This window comes from Danio rerio, chromosome 5 (assembly GCF_049306965.1).
Source record: "Danio rerio strain Tuebingen ecotype United States chromosome 5, GRCz12tu, whole genome shotgun sequence".
NCBI lineage: Eukaryota > Metazoa > Chordata > Actinopteri > Cypriniformes > Danionidae > Danio > Danio rerio.
The window spans coordinates 63,728,272-63,750,180 of NC_133180.1; the positions used below are offsets into that span (position 1 = coordinate 63,728,272).

A 21,909-nucleotide genomic window follows, 5' to 3' on the forward strand; every position below is an offset into this window, starting at 1 on the left:
GAGTTGTTCACCTGAAAATTAAGTGATGAAATGAAAAGTGTTTGTTTACTCATTGTAGTGGTGGTCTAATGATGTATATCCTCTTCTGTTTTTTTTTTATTTCATTTTTTATTTTTTAAGTGAAATTTATAGAAGCCTGTTTTTATAGAAGCCTGTTTTCCTACAGGCTTCTATAGACTATTATATTAATATTGGTTTATCAAAATGGTGACATGCACAAGCACTAATGATCATAAGTCCAGATTTTAGTTATTTATCAAATTAGGTTTTTTTTATAGTTAGAAACCCTTCATTTTGAATTGGAATTAAAGCTTTCAGATGAACAAGACATTTCGGTAATACTTTTTATAATGGAGTCTTACCAACATATCTAATGTAATAATACTGTTATTATCTCAAAGCAATTCAGTGACCAAAAAAGATGTAACTTCCTAGTAAATTAACTGTGATTTAAAAAAAAAAAAAAAAAAAAAGAATTTAAGCACATAACTTGCTTAACTACACTTAATATTTTGTGGCTTATTGTTTCTTGAGTTTAAACTTTACAAACATGTTCGCATACATTGAAGCATACACTGTATAAGATTTTTTTGTCAACACAAGCAACCTATAATAAACCTAATATATTGTCAAACTGTTGAATAAAAGCAATATCACACTCATAGCAGTGTGATATGGTTGTATTTCGTCACTGGTGGCACACTAAGGCCCAATCACAATTCTACCCCTTAGCCATTTCCTTTCTTTTACCCCTCATTTTGCCCCTTCACATGAAGGGGTAGGGCTAGATACCCCTTTAAACTGAGATTTTTCTGGACCAAACTCTAAACCAATGGGTAAGAAAATTTTCCAGAATACTGGAAGTAATCTAGTACCTTACACATAAAAAATTATAATTTTTGTTATCATTAAAAATTTTTACAGCTAACTAGCATATGTTTTAATACATACATACATACCCGTATTCGTTTTTTACCGTCATGCAAAAAAACGCTAAAATAGAAGTCACTAAATTTTGCTATCTATAATGCTTAATAATAATTACTGTATAGCAGTCTTACAACATTCTGACACTTGAATACACTCAAATACCCTCTCAGAGGGTTTCTTAAGTTTTGATTGTTATTAATTTTATGAGGAATAAAACAAATGTATTTATTTTATTTTATATTATGAAAAATGTAACATTTCTGGTCAATCTGTTGCTTTAAAAAAGTTTTGTAGAACTTTTTTTTTGTTTGTTTTTCTTATGATGATCGAAAGATTTTCCATATTGATTCCCACAAAAAGATGTGTCTTTTTGTGACCTGTAGGCATGTTGCTGTGGTGTGGTGCTCTCGTGAATGGACCTTACGCCCTCATAACCACTGCAGTATCTGCTGACCTAGTAAGTCTCGGGCACCTTTACTCTATGTACTCTACTCATGGACAAAAATAAATAAATAAAAGGAAGACTTTAAATAGACACAGATAAGTCCTGCTGTCAATAACTGATCAATAAGCTATTTTGTAACTCTACACTTGCTGTTGTAAATTTCATAATGTTTTGTGATCTTCCAGGGAACCCACGAGTGTCTGAGAGGTAACTCCAGAGCTCTGTCCACTGTGACCGCCATTATTGATGGCACTGGATCAATAGGTATGCTGAGATTGTGAGACTTTTCTTTTTTTTTTTTCTTTTTTGAGCTTCATGCTGCTTACTTGGGTCAGATACACTGTGTTGTATTCAGACACCCTAGTTTTTAAAGTTTTTATTAATTTTTTTTTATTTAATTATTTATTTTTTTGCAATAACAATGAATGAATGATTTTGTGGTGGTAATTGGCAGAAATTTGCCAATATAATATAAAATATAATTTTTGATATTAGCTTTTTTTTTTACACAATTGTCCGCTCATTTCTAGCTTTTAATAATAATTAAAAAATTTAATAAAAAAAACATTTTGTTGTCAAAATTAAGCACATGCACAAAATTATGCAGAATTGGAAAATGTATTGCTCATTACAGGGAAAAAAAAACTCGTTTTGAGAATTTGCTTTTAAAAAATATCTATTATTGTTAACTTATAGACACCTTTGTGAATTTTTGAATTTATTTTTACTTTAGACAGACAGAAACACATTTTATGAAAGCCAAAAAGCCTAACATCCCAAAACTGACTAGTGTATTTTATGCCTGGAGTGTTTTTCCTTAATAATATTAAAAGCCTCCTGACAATCGAAGCAATGTAACATTTAAAAGCCAGTGTTCATTTTACAAACATGTCTTTGTCGCGGGATGATGCTAACGTGTGTTGTAATGTGCTGAACGTCCTCTAGGTGCCGCTGTAGGACCTCTGTTGGCTGGTCTGATCTCTCCCACCGGCTGGAACAACGTCTTCTACATGCTCATTGCTGCTGATGTACTGGCCTGTCTGGTGTGTATTATATTGATTATTTGTTACAGAAGTGATCTCCAATATATATTGGCTAATGCTAAGTAAGCTAATGATTTCCTATTGTTTTCATTTGTGTAGCTGCTGTCCAGACTGGTCTATAAGGAGATCAGAGGATGGTGCGGATACACTACAAGGCAGAGAGGGTGAACATTCATAACTCACTCCTGTTCATTGCATTTATTAGCATGTGTAAGGAGCACCTTAAAGTATTTATATGCATTATATATGCTATAGGTGAAAAAATAGGCTCTTATTCCATTTTTATTCTAGATTTAATCAGTCATAAATAGTACATTTTGAAATTTTTGTAGTATTTATAAGGATTCTTTGTCTGTTTTAATATATTTGCTGTTCACTTGTGTGGTGGCAAAGTTTAATTTTCAGCATTGTGTACTATAGTCTTCATTGTGCCTGATTCTTTAGAAATCATTCTGCTATTCTGATTTGGTGCTTATTAAAATTTGTCTATTATTATTATTATTATTATTATTATTATTGAAGTTCAACACAATTTTTGCTACTTAATATTTTGTGGAAACCATGACATACCATCACTTAATAGTTTGTGATGTGATTCCTATCAATACACCCAATATGACATTTTTGCAAATTGATTTCCTCGAAATAGAAATGTTAATTAAATGCTGAATTTAATGTTATATATACATATTATATAATCCAAATTTTCGAATTTATTGTGCTTATTACAGCTATATAAAACAGTAAATTGGTGTTATTTATTTTAAAAGTATACTTTTAAAATATACAAAAGCCATATATCGAGATTAATGATCTGTAATTTTCTGACTTTTTAAACCTTAAATGAAAAACAAAGTTTGTTTTTGAACAATAAAACTTCTGTAAATATCCAAAATTTAAATAAACAAAAAGCAAAACTAGTGTTGTACTCTTATTTACATTATGAATATAGGACATGAACATGCTGACTATATATATATATATATATATATATATATATATATATATATATATATATATATATATATATATATATATATATATATATATATATATATATATATATATTGAACCAAGGTTATATAACAGTATTTGCCTTTTGCTGAAAACCGCAACATTGACTAATTATAATATTTTACTCCTGCTGTTATTTGCTTGTTAAAAAATATGTGGTGTCTCATTGTATTCGCACCGTAGTCTATCTAAAATGGTAGCAAATTTCATTATCGATTTTATTGCTTAGTTGTTGAAATCTTACTATATTTACACTGAAGATAGCTAGTTTTTAGTTAACTTTTTTAATTAGTGAACCCAAAATTATTAAAAGTTAGGTAAATGAACTGTGCATAATTATAAAAATTAAGTTAATTTAACAGTTCCAATTTACAGTAGGTTTACTTTTAAAGGCCCATGAAACCCCCCTTGTTTCAGCATGTCCAGCTCTGTTTAGGGGGGAGTGTCAGAGGAGGGAAAGAGGGAAGGTCCATAAAAATGGTATTGTCGGTTTGGGCACTGATTTTCACAGAGGAAAACAAACACAAAGACACAGATGAGAAAGACAGTGACTGTTTACATAGACATCAGTTATCGAATTATTTGCCAAATTATTAAATGGTGGACTTTAACTGCAGTTTGGCTCTTTCATTCAGGAATTTCATTCATGCCTCTCATGACAAATGAGATAATGTTTGTTACCACACGGCAAATAAGAGAAAAAAAAAACTCCCTGCATTTCTCTGTAACTTAGATGCACTCGGTAGGTAGCGTCAGAAAATCCTACACGATGGTTATAGTTTGATTGTGGTGCTTACATGTTTACACTCAAAGCAGCATTTACAGCAGATTTTTTTAGTCCATAATATAGTGATATTAACTTACTGTAAACTTTATTAACTTAGAAATCATTTGACTAGGGTTCGTTTTTAAACACTAAAAGAGTACTGCTGACAATACGAACTAACTTTGCCTCTGAATAAACTAACAAAGACCGCTGATCGCTTACCAAATCTGTAGAGACAGGACAATCAACACCAACTAGAGCCACGTCTTTATTAAAATTAGACGAGTGGCAAATCTGGATTTCACCATTTCCAGATGAGAAAAGCTCTCGGTTAAAAAATGTTCCTTAGACACGAATTTCTGTCGCGCGTCGCATGCACTGTAATCCACACGTGAGTCCAGCTGCACTCATTTAGAGGGAAAATTAAAACAAAACTTTCACTGCAGCAAATTATATACGCAACACTCATGACCCATATCTCCAAACAATTTTTTTTCTCCCACTTGGCAACACAAAGTGTCGTCTCTTTGCCATCTGAACAATATAACAGGTATCAACAGTCTTCGAAGCTATCATGCATATGAGTTTACACCGCATACATAATAGTGCGCGCTGATTGGTTTGAACCAAGTCTTACTCATGAATGAATGCAGCACACTCAGAGACGTCATAAGGTACTCCCAGGTACAGACGTCCAATCTACACGCCGGAATACACGCTAAGATCTCATGGCTGTGACGCAGCTTCAAAAATTCGTTTCGAAACAAAAGTATGAATTTTTATGGTGAAGCAACATTTACCATACTTTGTTTTTTAATTCTCTTACATATTCAAGATGTTTTTGCTGATTAAATTTTTTTTTTTTACAGTTTTGTTCATTTAAAAAGTTTTTTTTTTTTTTTTATCTCTATGTCCTTAAGTTTTGTTTTAAGTGACAATTAAAATACATTATTTTATTATTGTGCTAAATTGATCAAAAGTGTCTGTAAAGAAATATAACAAAAAACCATTTGACGATGAACACTGCAGTCATTTTTGTTTTAAATGTTTTAAAATATTAAACTTTTAAAGCAAAATTTATTTAAATTACTTTAAAATGGAATTTTGTGGCCCAGTTTATGCATATTCATTCTTCTAATTGTCTCTAAGTGTATTTAATTATTTTTTTACCTGTAAAGTCAGGTTTTTACACTTTCCCCCCCTCTGTTATGTAGAGTACAATGTTGTATACAAGCAGTCAAATTATGTGTGAACACACCCCTTTGTAAAAAACTTTGTTTACTTTTGTAATTTACTTATGTTATAATTGACTTTAATGGTTTTTATATGTACATGTCATTTTTCCATTAGTTATGCATTTATTATTTTAGTTTAAATTGTGAGTAATTAAGCAATTATTTATTCATATATTTTAACTTGTGAATTACAGTTTAATTATGAACCAAAACAAAAAATGAAAATTCAAGAAAGTTTACAGTTGCATCCAAAATGATTAATTGTTCTGCCAGATGTTTTGCTGTCGTATACAATTTATTGAAAATAGTTCAAGCTAAGCATAAGTAAAATATTATAAAATTGTTATAAATATATTTTAAGGATAAAAACGGATGAAAAAAATAAATTGATATTTCTTTAAAGTTCATGTCAAAACTATTCAACACCCAAAATTAAAAACATTTGTAGGAAATCTTTTATTCTCACTTACTTTCCGTTGGCTTATTTTAATCAGGTGTTGCCACAGCTAAATGAACCACCAATGTAACCACCTGGCACATGGCCAAAAACATCCACTTTTTTCCCTCTGTTTTGTACAATGTTGTATACAAGCAGCCAAATTATGTGTGAACACACCCCTTTGTTAAAAAAAATCTTTATTATTATTGTTTTGAATTAACGTTATTAAATCGGTTAAATTTGGTGTATGTAAGTGCTAATGAAGTAGAGATTCATTGTTCAGAGAACATTTTTAAAGTTGCCTTTAGGGCTGAATAATATATAATTTGAGCATTGATATTGCAATGTGTGTATCTGCAAGTCCGCAGGATTAGATTATTCATCAAAGATTAAAAGAGGACTATGTTCTTAAATATAACTACATTTTTATTAATTATACCATGATTACTGTTATTTTAAATTTGATTTGTTCTATAAAATTCTTTTTTTTTTATTTAATGAGTACAATACACTTGACATTATTCAAAGACAACTGATGTCGAGGACATAGGGCATATGGCATAAAGATAATTCAAAGCCCTCTTTCCTGATTAGGATTAATAAAAAAAAAATTAACAAATAAAAACAATACAACAAACATGTAAAGTTTATACACAACCACAAACATAAAATGTAAGTCAATCTGCATACTAAAGAGAAATGCAAATTCTGTACTGGAATACTGTTAAGACTCTCCAGAAAACCATAAAGCGCTCATTTATTTATTTTTGCATGTAATTTATTGTGTAAATTTACAAAAAAAAAATTTTGATCATCCCAGTTGATCTAAATTAACAAATTCTTTCCAAACAGAGCTGTTCAGATCACCTGGTGAACATTGTAACATATATCGCAGCAAAACAAAATATCACAATGTCAGATTTTTCTAATATTGTGCAGCCATAATTGCCTTAATAAATGGCATATTATTATTGACACAAGTTGATAAAAGTGCTATAAAAGTAACACTTCCTTATGTTGACTGAAGACCAAAAAGACCAAAATCTTAAAACTGACATATGATAAAAAAAATAAAAAAAAGTTGTTTTTTTTTTACTGCATTAAAACATTCATTAGACTAATGGTCACCAATAGCTGCTTTTAATACTCGTCAAACCAGCAGGTGCTTATTATTATTAATATTATTATTATTCATTTTTATTTTTTATTGGGAAGAGTTTGTGTGATGACATTAAGACAATCTGCTGATTAATAGGGAAGCTTTTAATTTAGCAGTGTGTGTTTGCAGTGGTTTCATCTGCTCTTTTCTTTCAGGTTCAAAGAGATCTGAGGAACAAGAGAATATCACACCTGTGATGGAAAATTACCTGCAGCGTAACGACAAAAAGGGACCAAGGATTGATCCAACACACCAAGCCTTTTTATGCCCCAGGGTTATTTTATATGAAAATTGTAACATGACACTTTCATCCTTTTTATACTGACAATAGAACAAAGCTGTGCACCAGGCGACACACACACACACACACACACACACAGCGCAGCACAGCACGATCACCGAGCGCCTTTATTTTCATACAGGATGTTTCTAATGGCTGCATCTTAATACAAATATACCTTTTTTCTGGTATTAAAATATGCCATCAGTGCTTTGTCCTTTCATCAGTGCTGTCTGAGTGATCTTTCATAACCTTACACATCAATTTACGCAATTACAAGTACTTTTTTTTTTTCTATATGGAGATTATTTATAAACCAATTTCGAGAGTATCACGTGCGTATGATTGATCATAGCTGGTCCCGCATAAGCTAACGTATGATTCACCAATCGGATGATTCCTAACTCACTATAAATACACTTACCTCAATATCTTCATCTTGATCCCCCCCCTTCCACCCTTACTCTTCCTACCTTTTTTCTTGAAAGGGTGGCATGGCAGCCCAGTGGTTAGCACTGTTGCCTCACAGCAAGAATGTCACTGGTTCAAGTCTCTAACAGGCCAGTCAACGTTTCTGTGTAGAGTTTGCATGTTCTCCCGTGCGTGTTTTTTTTTTTCCTCCAGATTCTCTGGTTTTCTCCCATAGTTCAAAGACGTGACAGAGGTTGATCAAACCAAGTTGGCACCATACGAGCTCCTAACCAGCTGTAAATCTCTCCCTAATTTGTCATTAGCCATCAATAAGCTGAGTAGTTCATTGAAATCTACCTGAGCTCAAACTCTTCTCTTGCCCTGCAAATGGGAGGGAGCCCCGGGCATGAGGATCTTATGTGCTCAGTGCTCTCTCCCAGGACGGCATGCCAAACATTCTTTACAATCAATCATTAGCTAAGTGTGAACTCTTGAAGCAATTATTAGTTAAGTCCAGGTTGAATGAGCATTTCAGTTGATATTGATGTCATCTTCATTTAGTCACTCTCAGCCTTATCAAAATACCAGGTAACTGCGAGCATTTTATTCTGAGGCTTTACTGTTAGATGCTTTCTAGCCTGAGGGTGCTGATAATATCAAAATGCGTGTGAAAGGCAAACAGTCAGTTCTGCAGAACAATGTTATAATTGACCTCAGTGATTCTTATATGTACAGGTTCGTTTGCCATTAGTCATGTATTTATTTTTTTAAGTTTGATGTGAGTAATTAAGCATTTTTTTTTACTTGTCAATGACAGTATAATTCAGAACAAAAATAATCATTTAATAGCAAAAAATAAATAAATAAATAATAATAATAATATATATATATATATATATATATATATATATATATATATATATATATATATATATATATATATATATATATTAACTGTAATTGTATGCATTTATACAAAGACTCTAGAATACAGAAGACATGTCACTTGTATCTTTTTAAACGGGGATAAAGTGTAATGGTCAATATGGCAAATAAAGCCCCATCTATTAGTACATGACCCAATCATCAATTGATATGGTGAATAAATCCCACCTTCTAGTTCAGGAGCCAATCATTGATCGCTATAGACTGACAATATGTCAGGGAAGGGGCTTGTTGTTTAATCTTATTGGTGATTTCTAATATGAAATTCAATCGTATGCTTGGCTAGCAGTTTTGGAGAATTTGATGTTTTCCCATTCAAACAGAAAGTCCGAGCATACTGCCTGAGAGGTGTTTCAAAGATGGATGCCAAGTGAAATTACATGACTTAAAAGGACTTTGATCTACACAAGTTTCATTTTGCTACTTGACATGCTGGCATTCACAAAAAAACATTACTATTGCGATCAAAACTATTCTGTTCTTAAAATAAACTAAAATAAATAATTTTTTTGCAAGACATTTTGCTGTCGTAAACAATTTGAATGATAAAAGTTCAAGGAAAGCATAAGTGAACCATTATAAAATTGTTAGATAAATATTAGGATCATCAAAAATAAACTAATTGTCTGTATTATGCGCTCTGGCACCCGGGACTGTGACGTCATTTACTTTTGCAATTTTAAAATTTTAAAGGTAAAAACTGGCCCAATAGCCTCATAAGTGGTTGCGTTCTCTCATCAGTTGGAATAGAATAGATTGCATAGATTATAATAAAGACATTTTTCTTTTTTCCTATGATTAATTAATGATTAATTAATTACCACAATTAATTACAGCAATCTAGACAGAACCTAAAAGCTACACTTTCAAATTTAAGATTACAAAAAAAAATCTTTTTTTTTTTTTTTGGGAGCACTTTATTATAACAGACAACGTATACAATTATTTCAATTATTTTCAACAGTGTTTTATGAAAATTCTAAGGGTATCCTTTAAAGTGATACCAAACTTTAGTATTTACACCTCTGCATGTGGATTCAAGCTTTTGAAATTGGGTAGGCAAAACAGAACTTGACTTAAAGAGTTGAAGTTCATGTCAAAACTATTCAACACAAAAAAAGTATGTAATCTTTTATTCTCACCCACTTTCCTATTTTTAATCAGATTTTGCCACAGCAAAATGAACCACCGCTTACTCTGCCATATGATTTCCTGTCATTTATTACTTAGAACATGGATAATTTTTATCCATGAAAACCCTATACATGTTGCCTCTAATGGCTTACTGGTTGACTGATAATCTTTGGACTTCACATTGCATCTGCATTCTTCAAGTTCTGTCAAATGTATTTTTAATAGGATTTAAACGTGGCCACACAGAAAAATTGTTGAGTAATCCTTGAATCAAGCATCAATGAATTTGAATGTATTGTTTGAGATGATTATCCTGTTGGAAAGTCTAAAGTTCATATATCTTAAGTCAATGCACCTAAGCATCCCAATGAGCAACCTCCAATTCATCCAACAGCTGCAAGGCATCCCTATAACAAGACCCAGTCATCTCCAAGTTTGACTTTGGAGATGATGTTTTTCTGCTCAATAAGCCTTTTTTTTTTTTTTTTTTTTTTTTGACTTATTACTTATAAACATGTCCAACACCATCTCTGCAGCACTCCACTTATCAGGGCTGTGTTGTTGGGTGACCAAATTTCATGACATCCCACCGTAAGTTTTCGAAAAAGCACTCAAGAACTCAGACCATGAGAAACAAAATGATTTAAATAACACTGTTCATCGCCTGGCCAATACCATCTCTACAGTGAAGCATGGTGGAGCAGCATCATTCTGTGGGAATGTTTTTCAGAAGAAGAAACTGGAAGACTAGTCAGGATTGAGGGAAAGATGAATGCAGCAATGCAAAGAGACATCTTTGTTGAAGACTTGCTCCAGAGCACTCTGGACCTCAGACTGGGGCCACGGTTCACCTTTCAACAGGATAACAGCCCTAAACACACCATCAAGATAACAAAAGAGGCACTACAGGACATTGCTAAAAATCCTTGAGTGGCCCAACCAGTCAAGACTTTAACCCAATTGAACATAGATCTAAAAATGACTAAGCTCTGTCGCTAATAATTCAGCATGATGGATCATGAAAGGTATTGAAAAGCAGAAAAGGAGAAAAATGCCCAAAATTGATTTAGCGTCAAACTCGAAGACATCGCACTGTACTTGGTGTGGAAGATGTTTCAACAAAATAGAGCAAAAGCTGTGAATATTCATGCACATGTTTGTAGTTGTTTCTTTTTAATTCACCCTGTTGACCTTTGGGTAAAAAATGACTATGTACAATTTTAACAGCATTTTAATCTTGAACTTTAATAACTTTCCAAAATGACCTCAACATCTGAAAAATGTATTATTGTCTATTTTCATGTAGACTATACACATCTTGGGTACAACAACTTTTATTGGACCCGCCATCCATAGAGCCAATTTTACACAAGAAAATCTACAGGCACACACATACACATGATAAGAAATGGGCTGCTTTAACTTTTATGAATGCTGTGTTGCTAAAAAAAAATCTTTTTACATCTATGCAGAGATCTTGAGCATTAGAAAATATAATCCTTTACTTCAGTCAAAAACTATTGATGCCTACTATTTAAACACTGATGAAATACTGCACACCAATGAAGGAAAACCTGAAAATTCGATGAGATTGTTATGAACGATAAGGTTGTTTTCTCATGCAAAATAATTTTGAGGATTAAAATTAAATAGATATCGAAGGGGGGTAATTTTAGGACAAATGGGATATACAGATTTCTAAGACCACATAAAGGGTTTTGTGAGGATTTCAAACCAATTCATTCATCCATTCATTTTCTTTTCGGATTAGTCCCTTTATTAATCAGGGGTCTCCATAGTGAAATGAACCGCCAACTTCTCCAGCACATGTTTTACACAGCGGATGCATTTCCAGCTGCAACCCATCAATGGGAAACACCCATACACTGTCACACATACACTATGGACATTTTAGCTTATCCAATTCACCTATATAGCGCATGTCTTTGGACTGTGGGGGAAACCCACACGAACATGTGGAGAACATTCAAACTCCACACAGAAATGCCAACTGACCCAGCTGAGGCTCGAACAAGCAACTTTCTTGCTGTGAAACGACAACACTACCCACAGCGCTGCCCCATGATGAAAAAAATACATACATATAAAAAGAGCTATAGTTTTTGGAGAAAGTGTTTAAATATAATATTTTACAAGTTTTAGTGTTACAATAAATTAATTTGTATTCTGAAGATCAACAAAGGTCTCAGGCATTTGGAACGACATGAGGGTCAGTACTATTATTTTAGGTGAACCTTTTAATCTATAAATAAGCAAAAAAGACAATAATGGCCAATATAAGCAAAATAAACATTTAATGTAAAAAATATAAGCCCATATAAAATTGTATCGATCTGTAAACAGTCAAAGCTCGTCTGCTCAAGCAGTAGATGACATCAAGTACACAGTCAGCTCTCTCTGTTGCTCAGTTCCTTGGCAACACGATGACGATGATGATGATCGCCTACTTAAAAGCAGAGCAGAGCCGTGACCAACAAACACCTTCATCAGCATCTCCGACTGAATGGCACTCGCTGAGGTACGACTATCATTTGTGTGCTGTCATTTAAACTTTTATTTTAGGAAACCAGCTGGAAGAACCTCATTTAACTAAGTTCAACATGTTCCAGAATCAACTTGGAACAGTATTCCAATCAACCAATCAGATTTGAGGAATTGATTTACTGTAAATTAAGGATTACAATTAGCGTTTGGTGATTTTAGATCATTGCTATTCACATATAATTTCTGTTTGATTATTGAAACAACTCACAGTTAGAATTAGATTTAAAGTGGTAGTTCAACCTAAACAAAATGCAAATTCTTATGATTTACTCACTCTTTACTTGTTTGACTTACTTATGTTGAACACAAAAGAAGATGTTTTGAAGAATGTTGTAACCCTTGACTTCCATAGTAACCACATAAGGGAAAGTAATTGTTGAGTTTTTTTAAGGATTGATGTTATCAGGAACAACAAAGCATGTTCAAAAGTAGATTATTTGTCTATTTAAAATCATCAGTTGCTAGTAACATATAACCATCTATCAACATTTTGTTTTTAATTTCCATGTGCAGCGAAGGAAGTAGATTGTGAATCTGCTGATAAATCATCTTCATCGTCTTCTTCTTCATCATCAGAGGTCATCATGGGCTCCAGTTCTTCATCCTATACCCCTAAAACTATTTATCTGGACGTGGATGGAAAGGTGCAAAGGGTGAGTCTCGAGATTTCCATGCATTTTTATGATCAGTGTTAAAGAGTGTTTGATACGCGCATATAAAAATGTGTAAATGCATCTGTAAACAAATGATGAGAAAAAGTGACTTGTTGAGGATGTGTGAAGTCAGTTCTTCAAATTGTCATATTAATGATTCATCATCATTTGGTCTTAATTTTGAAGATTGTTTTATTTTTTAAATCTGAGGAAATGTGGCTGAAATTTGTACTCTAAAAGTATTATTATACCATCCTTCAAACAAACAAACAAATAAATAAGTAAATAGGTATTTAAACAATTGCCACACATTAGCTAGTACATTTTCCAAACAAATACAAAGAAAGGGAGTTACACACTAAATCTAAAATTACATTTTTGGAGTCAAAAATGATATATTTTTTTCATATAAGTGCTTTAAGTTTATAAAAGGGTCCCAGAAAAAAAGATTATAAGATTTGATTTTGTCAGTGTATAAACATACAACTATATATATATATATATATATATATATATATATATATATATATATATATATATATATATATATATATATATATATATATATAAATTATTACTTGAAATTTCCCTGGGGGGAGGTGCTGTCGCCTAACAGCAAGAAGGTCACTGGTTCGAATCTCTACTGGGTCAGTTGGCATTTCTGTGTGGAATTTGCATGTTTGCATGAGTTTCCTCGGGGTGCTCAGGTTTCCCCACAGTCCAAAGACATGTGGTACATGTGAATTGGGTAAGATAAATTGTCCATAGTGTATGTGTGTGAATGAGTGTGAATGGATGTTTTGCAGTGATGGTTGGTGGCTGGAAGGGCATCCGCTGCATAAAAACGTGCTAGACAAGTTGGCGGTTCATTCCGTTGTGGCGATCCCAGATTAATAAAGGGACTAAGCCGAAGAGAAAAATGAATGAATGACGTTTCTCTGGATTGACTGTATTTATTTTGTTTGGGTTTGAGTAAAATGAAAACATTTGCTTTATAAATACTGCAACTGTCTGACAACATTTCTTTGAAATGTAAGAAGAAAATATAGTTATTTCGAGCAATTTTTATATAATTTTTTTTTCTTTTTGTCTTTTTTTATATAAATTATGGGGGAAATGTTTTTGTTTTGAGTTAAATTAATACTTATTTCACCAAATATTAAATTCTTAAGTTACAACATTGATATTGTGTTGTCTGAAAAGGAATGTAAACCTGTCTAAAATATAGCATTTTTTTATTTTATGCAAAAAAAAAAAAAAAAAAAAACTCTTAATGACAATGTTTACATTACATTTGGAATAAATCAGCAGTTTACGGATCAAAACAAAATAAATTTTATTAAATAATTTATATATATTTTAAGTGGTCTCTTAATTTTTCCCCTTTATTTCTCTCTTTTGTTTACCAGGGCTGTATGTATTTGATCAAAAATGCAGTAAAACGGTAGCAGTATAAAATGATATTTCAATTGTGATGCAAAGTTTCTTGTTCAGCATCATTACTCAGTTTTCAGATTCATGTGTAATTTTCAGAAATTATAATATGATGTTCTGGTGACTGTTAAACATTTATTGTTATTATTACCAGTGAAGAAAGAAGATTTAATGCTTAACATTTTGCAAAAAAAAAAAAAAAAAAGCAATGTATTAGTAGAGTTCAAAAGATTTAAAATAGAAACCTTTATACCATTACATTTTGTACGTGTGAGTAAATATTGACAGAATTTTGGGTTGAACTGTTCCTTTAATGTAATAATACATAAAGCTAGTTATTTTACTGAGTTCAGGACAGTCTTTTAGTATGTTAAAAAGATGTGGAGGGTCACAGATGTCTTTGACACACACAAGCACCGGTCCTGGAGGGCCGGTGTCCTGCACAGTTTAGCTCCAACTCTAATCAAAAACACCTGAACATGTTAATCAGGGTCTTCAAGACCACTAGAAATCTATAAGCAGATGTGTTTGATTACAGTTGGAGCTAAACTGTGCAGGACACCGGCCCTCTGGACCGAGTTTGCCCACCCCTACTGCTACAAAAACACATTCACCACTACATTTGGGGTTATCTCATTAAATGCACAGTTCATGCAAAAATATAATTCTGCAAAATGTACTCATCCTCCACTTGTTCCAAACCTTTTTGAGTTTCTTCTGTTGAAGACAAAGAAAGATTTGTGTTGGGGCAACATGAATGGATTGTGTGGAATCCTGCATTTTTTACAGTGCAGAGTTTAAAATAACTTGATAAAATAAACCTTTTGGTTAATTATAAAAATGTGCATAAATTTACGATGGAAACACATTTATTGAATACATTCCAGCTTGAAGTCATGTGATTTTGTTTTACACATGTGATGACAAAAAAAGCATTGATGGACAAATTATGCAGGGGAATCGACCATATTATATAAGATCGTAAATGTTGTTTTAGTCATTTTAAAATCCCTCAGCCAAAGTCTGTCATTATAGTGGTTTGGTATCATTATCTCCAGAATTATCTGGAGCGACTGCGCTCACAAAGACTGATCCCACACCTCCAAAAGCCACCACTTTTACTTTTCTGCAGCGCAACTGTTTTTTGTGATATTGCAGTGTTGCACATAAGTCTATTTTGCATCTGTTGATGGAAATATAGCTACTGACTGTTATTTTTTTTATTGTGATCTTCAGATTATTCAACGCACATCATCGCACATCATTTGTAACTTTTCGATGTACAATAATTTTTAAATGGGGGGGGATTTTGTACAACTGAACTTGTTCTAATTCATACGAATTAGCCACTAAACTGACAGAACATAAAATAGTTATGTTTCCTCATGAGATCAGGCTGGGATATCTTGTTTTGTGTTCAGCAGATAAAAGAAATTCATAAACAATTAGAACCTTTTAAATACAGAGTACATTTTGAGAATATGTTCTTTTTTGGTGTATACTGTCCCTTCAAGAATTGTTTTCTTTAATTGTGCAGTATTCATGAGCGTTCATGTTTTTAGGTGATTTTCAGTCGACACTGCAGCCCGTGTGACATTCGGGATCTTCTTTGTTCATCATCCAATATTGCCAGGTGTGTGTATCTTTTCATAGAGATTATAGCATTATTAAAAGTGAAACCAGAAGGTGAATTAAATTAATTTTTTAATAATTTATTTTCAGAAACACAGCTGTACTTTTGATTGACTCTGAAGGAGCATTGATATCGATTGACCCAACCATGCCTGCAAACACTCCAAAGTAAGAATTCAGCATAAAGATGATGATGTCAACTAAAGCAATGATTCTAATCTAAGACCGCACAAATGCAAACATGCCAAGTCATTTTTTCCCTTTATGAAACGTACTAGTGTTTATTTTCATGCTACTAGTATTTATTTTTAGATACCTTTCATTAAGGTAGCATGTCTGTCATAATGCTTATTCATTAGCCGCTAGTACACTGTAAAAAAAAAAACCTAATTTTACAGAAAATATCCTTAAATTTTTTACAGTAATTTTTTGTCCTTTCACATTATATTCAAAACGTAGTAAAATGACAACCAATCTCTCTAAATTAACCGTTTGACTTTCATTTTAGGTACTTTATTATTAAAGACAAATTACTGACATTTGTGTTTTTTATACAGGGAAATTACATTATTATTTATACAGTATTTTTTTCTGTTATTTTAAATTATATTCAAAAGTTCGTAACAATTACAAACACTATCTGTAAATTAACGGCTTGAATGTTATTTTATGTACTATATAAGTAATGACAAATTACAGCAATTTGTCTGTTTTTTACAAAAAAATTGACGTATTATTTACAGTGTTTTTTCCTGTTTTTTAAGTACATTTAAAATTACGTTAAATTAAAGTAATAAATTGTAATTACTTGCTCTGTAAAAAAATAAAAATAAATAGTAAAAAAAGGTCAAATGACTGGCAGCTACGGCTGCCAAACAAAAACCATAAAATTAAGGTAAAATTTCTTTGTTGAAAAAAAGTGCAAAAAATAATAAATCTACAGATATTTTCATTAAAATGTTTACAGAGAAACACTGTTATTTTAAAGACTTTTCCTAGATTATTACTATCAAATCCATTTAATAAAGTAACACGCTAAGAGTGCTCACATACACCTGTTCCAGATTCCGCTGATTGCACACACACAGTAGGAGGACTGATTACATGAACTGATTACATGCACTTTAAAAGCAGCACAGACGCACGCACCAATTGCTTAGTCTTGTTATACTGCTTCTGTGAACATTATGATGCGTTTCTCTTCTTTTGCCTTGCTTTGTTTGTTAATTGTTGAAGTTGTTTGCTGCCAGGACTGATCATTTGCTTGTTAATTGACCATGATTCTGGATTCACTGCATACATCTGTATGCAGTTTGCCCCTGTGTTGACTTGCTTGCCTGACCATCTCTGTGTAATAAACCTGCATTTGAATCTGCACTTCTTTGTCAGCGTCCCCTCCACGTTACAGTTCCATTTCATTTAAGATTTGGAACTGAATCATTTCATACAACTTAAACCTCTACATGTTTTAAAGTAATACTATTCTATAAAATGTAATGTTATAGTTGTGAGAATTTTAATCAGTTGTATCTCGTTTGATGTTTTTTCCAAACTTTTTTGATCCAAAATAAAACTGTTAAATTACGACCAAGAGCATGTCTTGGCATTTTATTAAAGGCGTTTAATTGTAAAAAAAAATTAAATAACATTGTTTTTTCTTGAACTTTTAGTGCAGTCACTTTATTAAGGTGTTCAATCATAATAATCTAGGAAAAGTCTGTAAAATAACAGTGTTTCTCTGTAAAACTCTTATTGTGTTACTTTATTAAATGGATTTGATCGTAATAATCTAGGAAAAGTCTGTAAAATAACAGTGTTTTTCTGTAAATATTTTAATAAAAAAATATCTGTAGATTTATTATTTTTTGCACTTTATTTAAACAAAAGCCCCTTTCACACAGAGATACCGGTAAATTTCTGGAAAATTTCCGGAACGACTTTACCGGTATATTGAAAAAAGCGCTGTTCACACAGGCGAGGACGTTACGGAAATTTTCCCGAAAAGAGCATTCACACATCCATTCCAAAATACCGGTAAATTCTGACATCATACACCACAAATGAGCTTTAAACGGCTGCGCTTGTATTTGTAAACATTTGACCAAATTACAAACTCTGTGGATGATCAATATTGTGAACAACTTTCGCAGGATCACTTTCGAATGTCGAGATGTTCATAATATGTGCGTGTGCAGGCGCTCATAGGCGCACGCAAAGCTTGAAGGTAAACAAACAACGGCTTATCATAAGCATCTCATCGATGATTATTTACACAGTTGGCATTAAGAAGAACATATAAACGTGATCTGACTAACTTCTAGCAGCTAAATGTGTCTGGAAAAATATTCAAAGGCTTTTATCCTCACAAACCGCGCAGACGTAAATGCGTCTGACTGTTGTGATTGGCTAAAGCAGACGTCTCACGTCAGCACATTCTAGACGTGCACGCGCTTATTACGGGAATCTTCCTTCTGCATTCACACAGCGCAGCATTCCGGCAAATTACCGGTAATGTTACAACTTCTCTTTCCGGAAAATAGCCAGAACGAATTTACCGGTATTTTCAAAAAGGTGTGAAATTATGTGTGAAAGGGGCTAAAGAAGGGGCTAAAGAAATTTTACCGTAATTTTATGGTTTTTGTTTGGCAGCTGTAGCTGCCAGTCATTTGACCTTTTTTTTTACAGTGTACTTTTGTTTTAAGATAACTACTTATTTGTTAACATTATTAACCTATATAATGATATATTACCATATGTAACTGTAACTATATTTACCTATATAAATATAACTACATTTAATCTAAATAACTAAAATCTTAATATCTATTTGAATGCTTTTAATATTCATTTTATACCCTATTTTTCACTAGTACTTCATAAGGTAGTGCTCATTCTTTAAGCATAGTACATTTAAAAAAAAAATACTTTATATACTATACTATATATATATATATATATATATATATATATATATATATATATATATATATATATATATATATATATATATATATATATATATATATATATATATATGAGCAATTCCAGCATTATGGATGTGACATTTGCAGTAAAATCTTAAAACATAAATTGACAGAGGAAGTATATGTGTATATGTTAACCTTATATTGAAACATCTCTTTATATTTTTTCAAAACATCTAGCCACAGAGTTGTGGAAGCAGAAAATTATTAATCTGTAAATCTGTAAACATTTTTTGTATTTTGAACGAGGGAAATTACCATGCGTTATGGATGTGACAAAAACATTCTGCAAGTTTACAGTATACCTTTGTAGAAATTCTGTGAATTAAACTGCACAACCCAAAAGAAACGATGCTAATCAAAAGAATAAGAGTTGTCTCACTATAGAACAAACATGATTGATTTTAATTAGATTTTACATTTTTGCATTTATGAGGAAAAAGCTTTGTTATGAATGTGACATCTCTTTGTTATGGATGTGACAGGTGTGAAATTGCCACTTGCGTAACTTTGGTAAATCAAATATAATTTTTGAAAACACTAACAGAGATAATTTTGAGTATTTTAAAAGCACTGTAAAATACAAGCCTACACAAAAAACGCAGAAACAGTTTTGCTCTTTTGGCGAAAACTTTGGTGAAATTTTTTTTCATGAAAAGGTTAACATTTGCATGGAAATGCTCATATATATATATATATATATATATATATATATATATATGATCATTTTGTTGGAATGCAGTGAGTACACTATTCTGTGCTTTTGAATAGTTGTGTTTAAACTTCTGTCGCGTTTCGTTAGGGCAAACAGCCAAATTGCAGATCTTGTCATGTAGTGTGTTACAAGGACACAGGGTTACAATGTAACCTGCTCACGTAATGTTTACATTCAGCATTGTTTTTCAGATAAACAAATATGTGTATTTTATGGTATATAGTTTATTAGTATATAATATTAACATATTATGGTATTTTGATGCTTTAGAAGAGTCAAAAACGTACATACAGCACCTTATAAACAAAACTAGATTCTGTTCGATAGGTAAGAGTCTCTAAAATGAGTTATGATTAAATATTAATATGTAATAATAAGTCATACACTACAAATGGTGGATTTTAAATTCATGGATTTCAAATTTTTGGCTATTATTGACAATATTTTATGGAATGATTAACCTTGTAATACGATAATGATACGATAATTTTTTTCTTTTATTCTTTTGTTCTCTCTTTCTTCCGTTTTCAAGCAACTTATATAAGGTTATGCCTCATTCCACTAACCAAGGAGAAGGTAATGAAGAACTAATAAAATATTGTACATAAATAATGAACATACACATAATTGTCCGAAGGCAATGTCAGTGTAATGTGTCAAGTACCACCTTTTTATTCCCTTCAACAGAAAAGGAAGACATGTTTCAGAACGTTCTCTCACAGGTGGCCGAGCAGTTCACCAGGTGAGACATGTCATATCCTGTTAAAATTGACATTTTATAATTGAGATCAGAGTAATAGTAATGGATTAGCTTTTTGTTTCAGGGCTTTCAGGAACAGTGAGCTGAAGACCGAAGTGACCAACAGACTGGCCATGCTGGAGAAGAGAGTGGAGCGTGAGTGATGATCTGATGATCCCTATAATGCATGTCCAAACCCACATCTGATGGTCTGAACTGACGCGGTGTGTGTTTACAGTAGAGGGACTCAAAGTGGTGGAGATTGAGAAGTGTAAGAATGACCTGAAAAAATTGAAGGATGAAATGACCTCTGGATCAATGAGGTTTGTGAAATTTTTATTTTATTTTATTTTATTGCTTGTTTTGAATTTTACTTCAGATTTTATTTCATTTTTACCCCTTGTCTTTTATTTCATTCATTTAATTTTAGTATTTTTATTTACTTGTAATTTAATATTTTACTTTATATATTTTTTTCTTTTTTGCTGTATTTTAGTATTTAATTGTTATTTTAATATTTTATTTTATATATTATTCAATTTTTTTATTATTGTATATGTTATTTTATACTTTATTTTAATTATTTTATATTTTGTTTTAATTTTTATTTATTTCCACATTTTATTTTATGTTTGATTTTACTTTTCTTTTTTGTTAGTTTATATTTTATTGTATGTTTAATTCTATTTTATTTAGTTTAGTTTAATTGTATTTCTTATACTATTTTCATTTTTTATATGTAATGTTTATTATTTTATAATTTATTTAATTTCATTTTTAACATGTTATGTATATATATATATATATATATATATATATATATATATATATATATATATATATATATATATATATATATATATATATATATATATATATATTGTTATGTTATATTAATTATATATTTAGTTACATATTTCAAATTTGGTTTAGATTAGTAATATATACAGTAATGTACAGTTTACTTTTTTTTATTGATTGTTTATCTTTTGCAATCAGAGTAAACTGCAATTGCAAATACAACTTTACTGATGATGGAAAGAAACTGTCACCTAGACGAGATGTCCCAAACTACCCTAAGGTAAATCAATCAATCAATCAATCAATCAATCAATCAATCAATCAATCAATCAATCAACCCTTTTTGTATTCATTTATATGGCAATCAAATAATAAATGTTTTCGAGACTGTTGTAATCATATGTAATGAAGTGTTTTGTTGTGTGTTTGTGCAGTACACACTTTCTCAGGAAACCATAGATGCTCTGAAAAAGCCCACGTTTGATGTATGGCATTGGGAGCATAATGAGGTTTGTCATATATTTCTGTAACTTGCTTTACAGACATGCTTTTGGTTATGACTTTTGTTCAGGTTCCCACTATAAT

The 21,909-nt window shown here is 31.6% G+C and overlaps 2 protein-coding genes across 8 annotated transcripts in view; both read left to right on the forward strand.

The window, feature by feature from the left end:
* The window catches only part of slc37a2 (solute carrier family 37 member 2), a 33,102-nt gene extending 25,568 nt beyond the window's left edge, over nucleotides 1–7,534 (forward strand). For 2 of the 4 annotated variants that reach the window (XM_073950099.1, NM_001362422.1), the window contains 5 exon segments: nucleotides 1,314–1,387; nucleotides 1,561–1,639; nucleotides 2,321–2,418; nucleotides 2,518–2,628; nucleotides 7,187–7,534. In XM_073950099.1, coding sequence (XP_073806200.1) covers nucleotides 1,314–1,387; nucleotides 1,561–1,639; nucleotides 2,321–2,418; nucleotides 2,518–2,586 — 320 coding nt within the window. In that variant the 3' untranslated portion in view covers nucleotides 2,587–2,628; nucleotides 7,187–7,534. 4 annotated transcript variants of the gene reach the window in all.
* A 4,695-nt stretch (nucleotides 7,535–12,229) lies between these two features.
* Nucleotides 12,230–21,909, forward strand: part of pde9ab (phosphodiesterase 9ab) — a 30,689-nt gene continuing 21,009 nt past the window's right edge. For 3 of the 4 annotated variants that reach the window (XR_012406404.1, XM_073951520.1, XM_073951522.1), the window contains exons 1-10: nucleotides 12,257–12,340; nucleotides 12,880–13,019; nucleotides 16,016–16,086; nucleotides 16,176–16,253; nucleotides 20,317–20,360; nucleotides 20,472–20,526; nucleotides 20,609–20,679; nucleotides 20,762–20,846; nucleotides 21,523–21,604; nucleotides 21,759–21,833. Coding sequence is in view for 3 of the 4 variants with exons in the window: in XM_073951520.1 (XP_073807621.1) it covers nucleotides 12,951–13,019; nucleotides 16,016–16,086; nucleotides 16,176–16,253; nucleotides 20,317–20,360; nucleotides 20,472–20,526; nucleotides 20,609–20,679; nucleotides 20,762–20,846; nucleotides 21,523–21,604; nucleotides 21,759–21,833 (630 nt within the window). In the remaining variant the exon portion in view is untranslated. Of the gene's footprint in view, nucleotides 12,341–12,879; nucleotides 13,020–16,015; nucleotides 16,087–16,175; nucleotides 16,254–20,316; nucleotides 20,361–20,471; nucleotides 20,527–20,608; nucleotides 20,680–20,761; nucleotides 20,847–21,522; nucleotides 21,605–21,758; nucleotides 21,834–21,909 lie in introns of all 4 variants that reach the window. The other variant, XM_695355.11, reaches the window with a different exon arrangement.